This window comes from Mus musculus, chromosome 15 (genome assembly GCF_000001635.26).
Source record: "Mus musculus strain C57BL/6J chromosome 15, GRCm38.p6 C57BL/6J".
NCBI lineage: Eukaryota > Metazoa > Chordata > Mammalia > Rodentia > Muridae > Mus > Mus musculus.
The window spans coordinates 99,701,178-99,713,995 of NC_000081.6; the positions used below are offsets into that span (position 1 = coordinate 99,701,178).

Below are 12,818 nucleotides of genomic sequence, written 5' to 3' on the forward strand. Positions count from 1 at the left end.
GGTTTCTCTGTGTAGCCCTGGCTGTCCTGGAACGGCTCTGTAGTCCAGGCTGGCCTCGAACTCTCACAGAGATCCTCCTGCCTCCCAAAATGCTGGGATTAAAAGCCTGAGCTGCCATTATCCTGCCCAGTGCTGTTTTTAGTTGCAAACTGTGGGTGTTACCTTTAGAATGGAGCTTGCCTTGAGAGCCACACAACTAGAGTAAGGGAATTTGAGTGGTAGCCCGGTGTGGTGGTTATACCTGTAATTCCAGCAGGTAGGAGATGGAGCAGCTATCTTCCATTACACAGTGAGTTTAACGCTAGATTGGGCTACACCAGACCCTACATACTTGATCAGGTAAACACTGATCCTGCTGGGAAAAGACAGGCTCAGGATTCGTCTGATCACTGGGCAGGGGACCAGCAGTTATCTATGGCAACAAATATCCAGGACTCTTTGGAGAAAAGTCACGGGAAAAAACGCATCAAAATCTTAAGTTAAACGTCTGAGGTGAAGGGTCCCGAGCCTTCTCTGTGTATCCCTGGCTGTCCTGGAACTCACTCTGTAGACCAGGCTGGCCTCGAACTCAGAAATCCGCCTGCCTCTGCCTCCCAAGTGCTGGGATTAAAGGCGTGCGCCACCACGGCCCGGCATGGGTTTTCTCTTGCTGATTTGTCTTTGCCACGACATTGATCTCCTTCGAGTTCTACTTTTCCCGAACGAACAAACAGCACGTTTTCCTCTTTAGTACCCGGAGTCTGAGCAGTAGGAGAACGAAAAGCAAGGCAACCAGAATGCTTTGGAGAGGTAAATGCACTGGGCCAAGGTGAAGCATCACTCCAGCCGCCAGCCGGATGGGCTGGGCTCTCTGCAAGGCTTTTTACCGTCCTCCAACCGCGTGGAGGCGCTCGCTCCCGGCACCTCTTTATCCGCACACCGCTTCTCTATGGTGCTCCCTCCTGGCCCGTGAAGGCGGGAGGGAGTGGTCAGCACGCCTTTCCCGCTAGTCGCCCCCTCTAGCCCGTAGTCTCGCTGCTCCGAGCCGCCTGTGCCCGCCGGCGGGCCGGGCCCACAAACAGCCCAGGCGCTCGGGGGGCGCGCGGGGGGCGGGGGGAGTTCCGGTTCCGGTTCTTTGTGCAGCTGCAGCGGCGGCTCCGGGAAGATGGCGGCCCGGGCGGGTTTCCAGTCTGTGGCTCCGAGCGGCGGCGCGGGAGCCTCAGGAGGAGCGGGCGTGGCGGCTGCTCTGGGCCCGGGCGGAACTCCCGGGCCTCCCGTGCGAATGGGCCCGGCGCCGGGTCAAGGGCTGTACCGCTCTCCGATGCCCGGGGCGGCCTATCCGGTGAGTGGGACAGGAGGAGGGGCGCGCGGGCCGGGGGCGGGGCCGAGCGAGGGCGGAGGACTGACAGGGGTGAGGGAGAAGTGGGAGGGACTCCCTGGGGAGGGGCTCGGGCCGGGAGTGGAGGTGTGTGGGGGGGGAGGAGGTTAGCATCCTTACCTGCTCCTGGCGGCATTGTTTCCATGTGAGGAGTGAGTGTGGAACCAGGGTGGGCGAAGTGGGCCCTGGGATGGTCATGGAATGCAGAGGGGAGTGGGCAGCCCCCGTGTCCCCAGGAATACCCAGGCTGTTATAGCTGCAAATGGAGGTCAGCTTTAGAGGAGACAGTAGCTAGTAAAAAAAGAAATGTAGGGCTGACTAGACATGTCTGGTGAGTCAGATCCAGCATAGACCAGAAAAATTGAGTATAATCTAGTTTTTAGACTATATGCAATGAAATCACTGAAGGTCCAGTGACTGTATTTCAAAGAAGCAAAGGACTGTCTTGTTGTCCCCCCACCCCACCCCCAGCCCTAACCCACTCCTGAAATCCAGGCTGCCACCATTTTTCCTTTCTTGGTGGGGCTAGCAAGGAAAAGTATGACATTTCTGGGTCCTCTCCCTTCTGTAGAGACCAGGTATGCTGCCAGGTAGCCGAATGACACCTCAGGGACCTTCCATGGGACCTCCTGGCTATGGGGGGAACCCTTCAGTCCGACCTGGTCTGGCCCAGTCAGGGATGGACCAGTCCCGCAAGAGACCTGCACCTCAACAGATCCAGCAGGTCCAGCAGCAGGCGGTCCAAAATCGAAATCACAAGTAAGATGACCCCTGGGGGTGAAGGAAAGAAGGGTATGGGGGAGAGGAGGCCTGTGAGGATGCTGGTGGTGGGCATGCAGAACCAGGAAGTCAGCGCTGTGGCACCAAACGGTGCTGCAGGGACTAACAGGGCCTCATGATGCAGTGGAGTTTTGGTGGTCATGGGAGAGGTAGCGTCTTTAAATGGAGAGTCATTTCGTAGGCCTTGGCTGTAACCATAAACAAAGGTGCTCACAACACTGCTCACGTTCTGACTAGTTCCTATCCCAACCTGATCACAGTATTTATTCTGAACAGTGCAAAGAAAAAGAAGATGGCTGACAAAATCCTACCTCAAAGGGTGAGTGCAGCTGCAGAGGTCTCCTTGAAGGGGTAGTGGCTTTGAGAATAGAAGTGGTCAGAACGAGGGCTGCCCCATCCCATCTCTGTCTTTCTGTTCCTAAGATTCGGGAACTGGTCCCAGAATCACAGGCCTACATGGATCTCCTGGCTTTTGAAAGGAAACTGGACCAGACTATTATGAGGAAGCGGCTAGATATCCAGGAGGCCTTGAAACGTCCCATCAAGGTAACAGGACAGTACCAGGCTGAGGGTCAAGGGAGGGGCCCAGGTCTCTCTCCAGCTCAGGATGGAAAAATCAAAGGCACAGCACAGCTCTCTGTGGCATTTAAATTGCATCTTTCCCTTCCGCCTACAAACCAGGAATTACATTAGGAGCATAGGAGTCTAACAGCTGGCAGGGAAAGGGGCGGGGGTGGGGGGTTGGGGGGGAGCTATCCAGGGCTCTAGACAGAAATAGACCCGTGCGCGCTTTTTGCTGTAACCACTTGCTACCTTGGGAACATGCCACTTTGCACAATTTTGTCTCCCTAGTCCCCTGGTGCATTCACTTGCACCCAGGCTCAGGTCGGGACTGTACACTTCCGAGTGGAGTCTCTGTCCCCTGTAGTGAGCCAGCCAGTGAGGAGTCACTTGGGAGTTTTAGGGGACCTTTACTACCGAAGCTCCACTGTCGATCCTGTTTCTGCCTTCCTCAGCAAAAACGGAAGCTGCGAATTTTCATTTCTAACACGTTCAATCCGGCTAAGTCGGACGCGGAGGATGGGGAAGGGACGGTGGCTTCCTGGGAGCTCCGGGTAGAAGGCCGGCTCCTGGAGGACGTGAGTTCAAGGTCCACTGTGGTTGGTGCTCAGGGAGGGAGCTGCAGGGGTGGCACTGTGCCGGGTGCTTGGTGCGGTGTGCTCAGCAGGAAACCTGACTGCAGTTCACCACTCCTGCTGGGAGCTTCCGGGAGGGGGCTGGGGGGCTGTGTTCCCTGCATACAAAGACAATGGTCCTTTGTGTCTGCTTCCTCAGCTGCACGGTTTTGTCCTGGGGTCTGGGTTGCTGTTGACTTGGCCCTGGTGATGCTGCCCTTTGGATTTAGCAGTATCAGTGGATGATCTCAGTGGTCCCCATCCCTGCCCGCCACCCATCTGTGCTGAGCCTTTGAGGCCATGTTTCCTCCCTTGAATCCTTGAGGTTATTTCTGTGTTCCCAACTTTCCTTGGAGGTACCACAGTTTAAGTGTGAGAGTCCCCCAAAGGCTTGGCTCTCTGTTGCTCCAAGGGGATCATCAGACTAATGAGCACCCCCAAACTCTCCACCCAGCAGCTCATGCTCACCCAGTGCTGCGCTCTGGCACTATATTTAGCTGTGCAAGTGAGCTCGTTCGAGTGCACTTTTGCTGGAGAACCAGAGCCTCCTGTGGGTAGTCCGGGCTGTTTGCTGGTCATGTGTTCTGTCCAGATAAAGGCAGATTTTGTTCCACTGCCTTTTGCCTGTGATTCATTTGCCCTCTGCTGCCAGGCTCTTCTCTGTTCCAGTGTGCTTTGTTGTGTTAATGGTCGGGCTTAACTTGCCTCCCTTCTCAGTCGGAAGTCGGAGACCCTGCCATTGTTAGTGCACTGCTGTGGCCAGGACTGACTTAGTGGCTGCCTAGCCATAACCAGAAGATATTTCCCCAGTGGAGTTAGAAATTGCTTCTTTTTTTTTTTTTTTTTTTTTTTTAGATTTATTTATTTATTTATTTATTTATTTATTATATGTAAGTACACTGTAGCTGTCTTCAGACAGCTACAGAAGAGGGCGTCAGATCTCATTATGGGTGGTTGTGAGCCACCATGTGGTTGCTGGGATTTGAACTTCGGACCTTCGGAAGAGCAGTCGGGTGCTCTTACCCACTGAGCCATCTCACCAGCCCTAGAAATTGCTTCTTAAGGAACTCCATCCTGGGGACTTCTTTCTGGCCTTGTGTAACAACACACTCCACCCACTCCCCATCTCTTTTCTAGGCGGCCTTGTCCAAATATGACGCCACCAAGCAAAAGAGAAAGTTCTCTTCCTTTTTTAAGTCCTTGGTGATCGAACTGGACAAAGACCTCTATGGCCCAGACAACCATCTGGTAGAAGTGAGTAGTTCTGCCTTCCAGGCCTTAACATTTTCAGGGGATGATTAGCCCAGGTTCACACATTGGCCTCTAGGCGGCGCTAGCTGTGCTGAGTTGGGCCCCAGGAGCTCTTGGTAACTGATTTGACTCACTTGTTGCTGTCCAGACTGCTGCCCCCAAAGAGATCTTGGTAGAGTGGAGTCCTTACACTTTCAACTGTCTCTGCGTCTTCCTTTAAGTATTGGTGGGCTGTAGTAACTGACGTGTTTTATTTTCTTGATAGCAGTTTCTGTAGCTAATGGGTGACTCGTAGACTAATAGAGCACTAGCTTGTCTGGGTTACTGATCTGTACCTTCCTCTTGGCCCCTGATCCTTTAGATTTATCCTTCAGACAGCCAGGAACACTTAACGCCTGGTTGTACAATGCTTCAAAGACTGTTAGCTGTTAGCAACAGGGTTGTGGGGACATAAACTAGAGTGGCCTAGTGCTCTCTGGGGACTTAACCTGCCCCTTTCTTTACCACCGTAGCTGCAGCCCCTTATCTCCAGCCACTAAGAGACATGGGAAGTAAGTCACAGAGTTGGTAGAAATCTGTAAAGTGCTTGATTTGATAGCATAGCAGTAGTGTAGAGTAGCTAGACCTGTGGCCTAGAGTCAGCTCAAGTTCTAGCTCTGTAACGTACTGAATGTAGTGTGTCGTAGACTCATAGACAGCTTAGCCCTCAGTAAATTGAAGCTTAGGTTTCTTTTTTTTTTTTTTTTTTTTTTTTTTTTTTTTTAATATCCAAAACGTGTTTATTGGGAAGGTTCCCACTCATCTTCAATCAGGGGCTTTCAGTGCTGCTTCCTCCTGAAGGAGCATCCTTCTGTCAGCCTTGCTTTTCCACCTGTAGGCTGACAGAGGACAGTGGAGCAGCCAACACACAAGACTACCGTTTGTGCATGGCTAAAGACCGTGGTGATTTTATAGCATCCTGGGCATTTCACGTCCATAAAGTAGGAATTGGGGCTCTGCACCAGGCGCTTTTTTTTGTGTTTCCTCTTCTCCTCTTCTGGAGCGGGATGAAGGAGATCCTTTGCGAGAGGCATGTTCTCGTAGGGAGGTCGTCACCGCCGGAAAGGCGAAGCTTAGGTTTCTGTTCCATGTATAAAAGTCATTTTGTGGGTGAAATTATCACTGGGAATTTAAGCCTTTTTTTTTTTTTTCTTTTTCTTTTTTTTTTCCGAGACAGGGTTTCTCTGTGTATCCCTGGCTGTCCTGGCACTCACTCTGTAGACCAGGCTGGCCTGGAACTCAGAAATCCACCTGCCTCTGCCTTCCAAGTTCTGGGATTAAAGGCGTGCACCACCACTGCCAGGCGAATTTAAGCCTTTTTAAACACCGCCATTTCAAACAGGATTAGAAGGTTCTGCCTACATAGACAATAATTCCAAAGCCATATGTGTTTTTAGAGATACCTTGAGCTGTTGCTCTTCCCCAGTAGCCTCAGTAATCAAAGTTAAATGTTGAGTTATTACCGACACGCGTCCCTCCCACCCCAGCTCTTCCTCTGGAAGAGTACACCCTGACACCTTCCTCTCTGCAGTGGCACAGGACCGCCACTACCCAGGAGACCGATGGCTTCCAGGTGAAGCGGCCAGGAGATGTGAATGTACGGTGTACTGTCCTGCTGATGCTGGACTACCAGGTATGCTTTGGAGGTGTGAAGGAGTCCAGCTTTCACGGCCATATTGCATGAGTTCTTACTCAGAAGGGTCAAAGTCTATAGCGACAGCAAGCGAGTCTCTCTGTCCTCTAGCTTTGCTATCCAGATTTGCCAATGTTTGTTAGATTGAATGTGTTCCTGTACTGAGCGCCCCAAAAGACACATGGAGCCAGCTCGTTAGCTTCATCTGTACTCTTGGTTCCCCGCAGCCCCCCCAGTTTAAATTAGACCCTCGCCTGGCTCGGCTCTTGGGCATCCATACCCAGACACGTCCAGTGATCATCCAAGCACTGTGGCAGTATATTAAAACACACAAGCTCCAGGACCCTCACGAGCGAGAGTTTGTTCTCTGTGACAAGTACCTCCAGCAGGTATGTGAAGGGCACCTTCTATTTTGGGAGTCTCATCGCACTGAATGTGCCGATTTGTAGCCTCTCCCTCTTCCCCGCCTCAGATCTTTGAATCTCAGCGGATGAAGTTCTCAGAGATCCCTCAGCGGCTCCACGCCTTGCTTATGCCACCAGAGCCCATCATCATCAATCATGTCATCAGGTGAGTGTGTGCTGGCGCCCGCCTGCCCGCAGAGCAGTGAGTGTGTGCTGGCGCCCGCCTGCCCGCAGAGCAGTGAGTGTGTGCTGGCGCCCGCCTGCAGAGCAGTGAGTGTGTGCTGGCGCCTGCCTACAGAGCAGTGAGTGTGTGCTGCCGCCCGCCCGCAGAGCAGTGAGTGTGTGCTGGCGCCTGCCTACAGAGCAGTGAGTGTGTGCTGGCGCCCGCCCGCAGAGCAGTGAGTGTGTGCTGGCGCCTGCCTACAGAGCAGTGAGTGTGTGCTGGCGCCCGCCCGCAGAGCAGTGAGTGTGTGCTGCCGCCTGCCTACAGAGCAGTGAGTGTGTGCTGGCGCCCGCCTGCCTGCAGAGCAGCTTGCACGGCCCGTTGTCAGGCTGTGGTGGTCTTGTTAGATGTGCCTGTTCTGTTTCTGTTTAAATTACATAAGCTCCTTACTATATTAAAACTGATGGTGACACCAACTTGTGCTTGCCTGTTACTCTGCTCGCCTGTGAGGGGTTTATGCCCTGGAGGTGACTGTTGTGGTGGCATGCTCTTCTCTGGCCCATGCTAGAGTTAATGGCTGGATGTGGGCCAGCACTGTCATAGCAGGCCCACTTCCCTTTGGAGTCTAGTTACCAGCTCCCACTATGGTGGGATCAGCAACCACCTTTTTTTTTTTCTGAGACAGGGTTTCTCTGTGTAGCCCTGGCTGTCCTGGAACTCACTCTGTAGACCAGGCTGGCCTCGAACTCAGAAATCCACCTGCCTCTGCCTCCCAAGTGCTGGGATTAAAGGTGTGCGCCACCACTGCCAGCTTGGACTCCTGCTTAAAACTTTACACAAAATGCCTTTGGTGCTACTTGAATTTTATGACTTTCATAAAGCCAAGCTCAGCCCAGCAAGATGGTTCAGCAGGTTAAAGGCTCTAGCTGTCTGGCCTGACATCAACCCAGGCACCCAGTGATAGATGGAGAGAACTGGTTCCACAAATGGTCCTCTCACCTGTAGAGTGTGCACACACACGCGCACACATAATAAGTAAATGCAATGAAAACCAAATTTAGTGAGTTACAATTTGTTATTCATAGAGACAGGCTATATCATACGTTATATCTATTTAGAGTACAGACATCTGGAGATACAGCTCCATACAGCTCTCAGAAGGAAGATGTAGAGCGTCTCCTCTGTGCCCTTTGACCTTTGCAGTCGCTTTGTTTCCCCCTCATCCCTGGACCATCTTTCTGACGTTGGCAGGTAGGTCTCAGGGACAGCCATTTACTGAACCCTGTTGCTTTCCTCCCCAGTGTGGACCCAAATGACCAGAAAAAGACCGCGTGCTATGACATTGACGTGGAGGTGGATGACACTCTGAAGACCCAGATGAACTCTTTCCTGTTGTCCACTGCCAGCCAGCAGGAGATCGCCACTCTAGACAACAAGGTAGGGCTCTCTGTCCCTCCCCTCCATCATAGCTCCTCACTGCCTTTTGATTTTTGGTTTTAACTAAAAACATATTGATATCCAGAACCAGCACATGCCAGGCTGTTGGCAGTGTTGGGTGATAAGTGGAGGCAGGCTCACACACATGCACCTAGAGCTGCCTGTTAACGTTCTAGTTTTTGGTTTTGGTTTTGGTTTTTGGTTTTTCGAGACAGGGTTTCTCCGTGTAGCCCTGGCTGTCCTGGAACTAGAGCCCAGGCTGGCCTCGAACTTAGAAATCCGCCTGCCTCTGCCTCCCAAGTGCTGGGATTAAAGGTGTGCACCACCACTGCCTGGCTACATTTTGTTTTTGTTTTCAGTATTTCGAGTCCATCTCTCCCTTATAGACTAGGCTGGCCTTAAACACACGATGATTCTCCTACATCGTGTTCAGCAGAGAAGCCATGGTGGCTCTGTGCATGAAATGAGACCCATGTTTTTAAAGACCCGGGCCTGTACCTAGCCCAGTAAGACAGTAGTGGACGGATGCTCTTCCTACTCTTCCTGCTGCTACCATTGGTATTGTTAACAATATAGGCAGAGTTGCTGTAGGCAAAGCCAAAGTGCCTTGTGACCACCAGAGATAACTTATGTCTGGGCTATCCTGGGAGAGTAGGTGCCTCACCTAAATTCCAAAGGGTAACGTGGACTCGAACAGCTGGGGAAGGAGCACAGCAGTGCTGGGGGGTGGGGGGGGAGAGGGAGACAGAAAGAGAGAGAGAGATAGAGAGAGAGAGAGAGAGGAGAGAGGGAGGGAGGGAGGAGAGAGGGAGAGAGAGAGAGATAAAAAAGATAGATAGAGAGACAGACAGAGACAGAGAGAGGTATGCAGAAAGCTAAAACTCCCTTTCATCAGCCTTAGGAGGCAGGTATGGTGGTTCCCTCCTGTAACCCCAGCGCTTGGCAGCAGAGGCTGCAGGCACACCACAAGTTCAGGGCCAGTCTTGTGTACATAAGGAGTTCCTGGCCAGATGACCTCAAAACCAGCATAAGAAGTACAGAGCTCTCTGGCTGAATGTGACACAAGGTGCCAGGGTGCCACTGGGGCAGTAGGAGCCTGGTTGTAAAGCTTTGATCTGGGAAAAGCGTGTGCAAACCTTCTTCATGGAGGTCCTAATGCTCTTTGCATTAGCAGGTAGGTGGAGAGCGTTGATGAGGGGTAGATCTGGAGCAAGTCCACTTCAGAGACCAGACTGATAGTCTGTGTGAGAGAGGTCAAGGTTCTAGAGTTCTGTTTTGAGAGTCACAGTAAAGGAATGTGGCCCCTGTTGGATGGGGCTGAGAGGAGGCCTGCCTGGGGTGGAGAGTTGTCTGCAGTAAGATTGAGAAGAGGAGCAGCGGGAGGAGATGTTAGAAAAATGGGAACCATTTTAGTTTGGGAGATTTCAGCCCAGGTGTCTTGAGATGTGGAGAGAGCACGTGGGTCTGTTGGAAGGTGGCAGGTGATCAGACACTGAAAGCACAACTTTCCTTACCTGGATAGAAGCAAGCACGCTGCTTTCTGAAGGGGGCCAGAGGGCTGCAGGAGCTCTTAGACCCAGTGGACTCTGGGCAGCAAGCCCAGCAGGGCCAGCCTGCGTCTGCCTTTACTTTAGAGCTTCTCTGCCTTGAACATGGAGCACACTTCTTCCTTTCAGATCCATGAGACGATAGAGACCATCAACCAGCTGAAGACCCAGCGAGAGTTCATGTTGAGCTTTGCCCGAGACCCTCAGGGTTTCATCAATGATTGGCTTCAGTCCCAGTGCAGGGACCTCAAGGTAGGAGCCTGGGAAAGGCCCGGAGGGACCTAGGGAGTGCAGCGTGTGGTCACTTTACTCCTGTGCAGAGAGCTGGGGGACAAGGGAGGGATCACCGGTCTTGTTTTTTGTTTGTTTTAGTACATCTCAGGGTCCGTGCTAGAGTTGATAAAGGGAGTAGATGCAGGACATGAGGACATAGTCAGTGCTTCCCAGTGTTGTCTCTGGACTCCCAGCTGTTGGGACTAGAACTGAGGATCTGGGCTCTGCTCTCCCGCAGATGTATTCCATCAGGAAAACATAGCTAGTGTGAGTAAAACGTTGGAGATGCTTCCCAGGAGAAGACCATCATAAGCCTAGACGGGAACATGCACCTGGGTGTCACAGCTCAGGTGCTTGGTGTGCTGTGACTGCTGTGGCCAGCACAGCAGAAAGGGCACCTGGCAGTGACTTAATGGGTGCTTGGGTCACGTGACTTGGGATGTCATTTATTTGTTTATTTTGGCCTGCTGGGTCTTTTGAAGAAACCTGACCCAAACTGGGTAGCTTGAGCAATGGGGATTGTCTCCCAGTGGTGGAGACTGGAAATCCAGAGTGAAAGTGACAGGGTTGGTCTCTGCTATGCTCTCTGCTAGCTTCTGGTGACCCTGTGTGTCCCTCAGGTCAGGCTTGCTGTCTTTGTGTGTCTTCACATTGTGTCTGTGTATCTCTCTTTGTCTACATTTCCCTCCTTCGTAAGGACACCAGTTATACTGGATTAGGGCCAATCCCAATGAGCTCACCTTAACTTGACTATCTGCAGAGACCCTATTTCCATATCAGGTCACATTCACAGGTGCTGGGGAATTAGACCTTGAGCATCTTTGGCGGGGAGCTGGGGGCAGGCAAGGGGTACAGTCCAACTGAGAGCAGCTGTGAGAGCGGGAACCATGTTGTCCTGTCCTCCCGCTCCCCCCACCCCCAGACGATGACTGATGTGGTGGGTAACCCGGAAGAGGAGCGTCGTGCTGAGTTCTACTTCCAGCCCTGGGCTCAGGAGGCTGTGTGCCGATACTTCTACTCCAAGGTTGGTGCTGTGTCTGGGGCGCCCAAGGGAGGTGACACAAGGCAGGACGAGTGGTGTCAGCTGGTTGCCAGCCTTTGGTATCTCCAGCTTGCATCCCTATTTTCTCTGCAGGTGCAGCAGAGGCGGCAAGAGTTAGAGCAAGCCCTGGGAATCCGAAACACATAGGGCCTCTGTGGCCCTAGCCTGGCTGCACCGATTCCTTGGGCCCTGTGCTGCCTGCCTCAGTGTACCTGTCTTGGTCTTGCTTGAGGCATTCCAGGGGACTTGGCTTCAGGACAGTGTCACAATGAAGAGGGTGTCACATTTCTGTCTCACAGTCACCTGTTATCCCGTCCTGTACCCCAGTCGTCCCCCGTCCCGTCGTGTCCCCCCCTCACCCCACCCCGCCTCAGCTCCTCCCCATCAGGCTCCTGTGTGCCTCTACCTCCCTATCCTACATAGGACCTCTAGATAGTGTTAGAGAACCACAGAGTGGGGGCCTCCTGAGGTCAGGTGGTCTTGAGGGAGACCAGCTACACTGATCCTGCCCTTGTCAGGAGACCTAGGCCTTGGGAGCTATCCCTGTCTGAGCCTCAGGCCTAGGGCAGTCTGTAAGCTAGCTGACCTTGGCCCTCCCGGTAGCTTGACTTCTTCCCTCCCCTCCGCAGGTTGGGGCAGAGGCTCCTTTACCTCTGGCAGTAAAGGAGCCTGGGCTTCACTGAGCCCCGGGTTGGTCCCCTGCCCTCTGGACTTAACCTGCTGTCTCAGTGTCCTCTGACCCCTTAGGGGTCCATGTCAGTATTGGAGTGTGTGTTGAATTGTTGCTCCCTCCCACACACTCCCGTAGCCGCCCAGTTTAGGATTTCCCTACACCTGCCCTAACCCACGCTTTTGGGTTGGGGATCTTGCCTTTCCTTGTCATTCCCAGCAGAGACTGTTCCTTCCTGCTGTTAGAGGAGTGGCTTGTTTATTCACTCCACCCTGCCCCCTCCTGTAAATGGAGAAACAGGCCTGAAATCAAACGGGTAAAGCCCTAGGCCATCCCTGTCTTCCTGTCCCATGTCTGCCCAGTTGAATCCCACTGGTGGCTTCCCGGGCACTGAGGAGTAAAAGCGCCTAGGGCTGGAGAATAGGTCTGAAATGGGTTTGTGACTCCCCACCCCCTGCCCTGCCCTCAAAGCTTCAGACCCCTCAGGGAGCAGCAGGATGTGGGATCGAGGCCCCTTGGGACAGATGCTTTGAATCTTCCAGGGAAGCCTCCGATTCTTCCAGGTTTGTCACCCGGAGTTAGCATGTCCCAGGCTCGCAGACAACACTGCAGGGTGGGAGACAGCTGGGCACAGGGGGATTCTGTTGAGCATGGGCTCTGAACCCACAGAACTGACAAAGCCCCTGCTTCCCCACCCCCACCTCAGGCTCCTGCGAGCAGTGCTCCTGCACCCTTCCCAGCCTGTTCTGTACTGGGGACAGCAGTCTTCTCCCTGTCCTCCCATGTCCTATATCCACCCCTCCCCTTGGAAGGTCCTCCCCACAGTGACACTGGACAGCCCTGGGGCAGCTGAGCCCCAGCCTGGCTTCTGGCTGGAAGCGCGATGAGGAGACTTAGCACTCCACAGTGTCCCTGGTGGTAACTGTTCTTATTAACTGATTGTGTTTTGTTTTGTTTTGTTTTGTTTTCATGGACCAAAATTTTTTTTGTACTGTCTCCTTAACTGATGTCACCCAGTTTTAATAAAAGACTTCTAAAGAGCAGGTC

General features: G+C 52.9%; 1 protein-coding gene, 1 long non-coding RNA gene and 1 pseudogene across 2 annotated transcripts; 1 reads left to right on the forward strand and 2 right to left on the reverse strand.

Moving 5' to 3' along the window:
- Positions 1-229: 229 nt before the first annotated feature.
- Positions 230-2,627, reverse strand: Gm34939 (predicted gene, 34939). Its single transcript, NR_168656.1, has 3 exons — positions 2,449-2,627; positions 2,065-2,325; positions 230-1,613 (listed from the first exon to the last, which is right to left on the reverse strand). It is a non-coding gene; the product is annotated as a predicted gene, 34939 (long non-coding RNA).
- On the forward strand, positions 1,110-12,818 carry Smarcd1 (SWI/SNF related, matrix associated, actin dependent regulator of chromatin, subfamily d, member 1). Its single transcript, NM_031842.2, has 13 exons — positions 1,110-1,321; positions 1,929-2,116; positions 2,414-2,456; positions 2,561-2,683; positions 3,154-3,276; positions 4,450-4,566; positions 6,134-6,235; positions 6,463-6,624; positions 6,708-6,805; positions 8,104-8,239; positions 9,916-10,038; positions 10,982-11,083; positions 11,195-12,818. The coding sequence occupies exons 1-13, from the start codon at positions 1,145-1,147 to the stop codon at positions 11,246-11,248; spliced, it is 1,548 nt and encodes a 515-aa protein (NP_114030.2). The 5' UTR covers positions 1,110-1,144; the 3' UTR covers positions 11,249-12,818.
- Gm17241 (predicted gene, 17241) lies at positions 5,328-5,669 on the reverse strand (annotated as a pseudogene).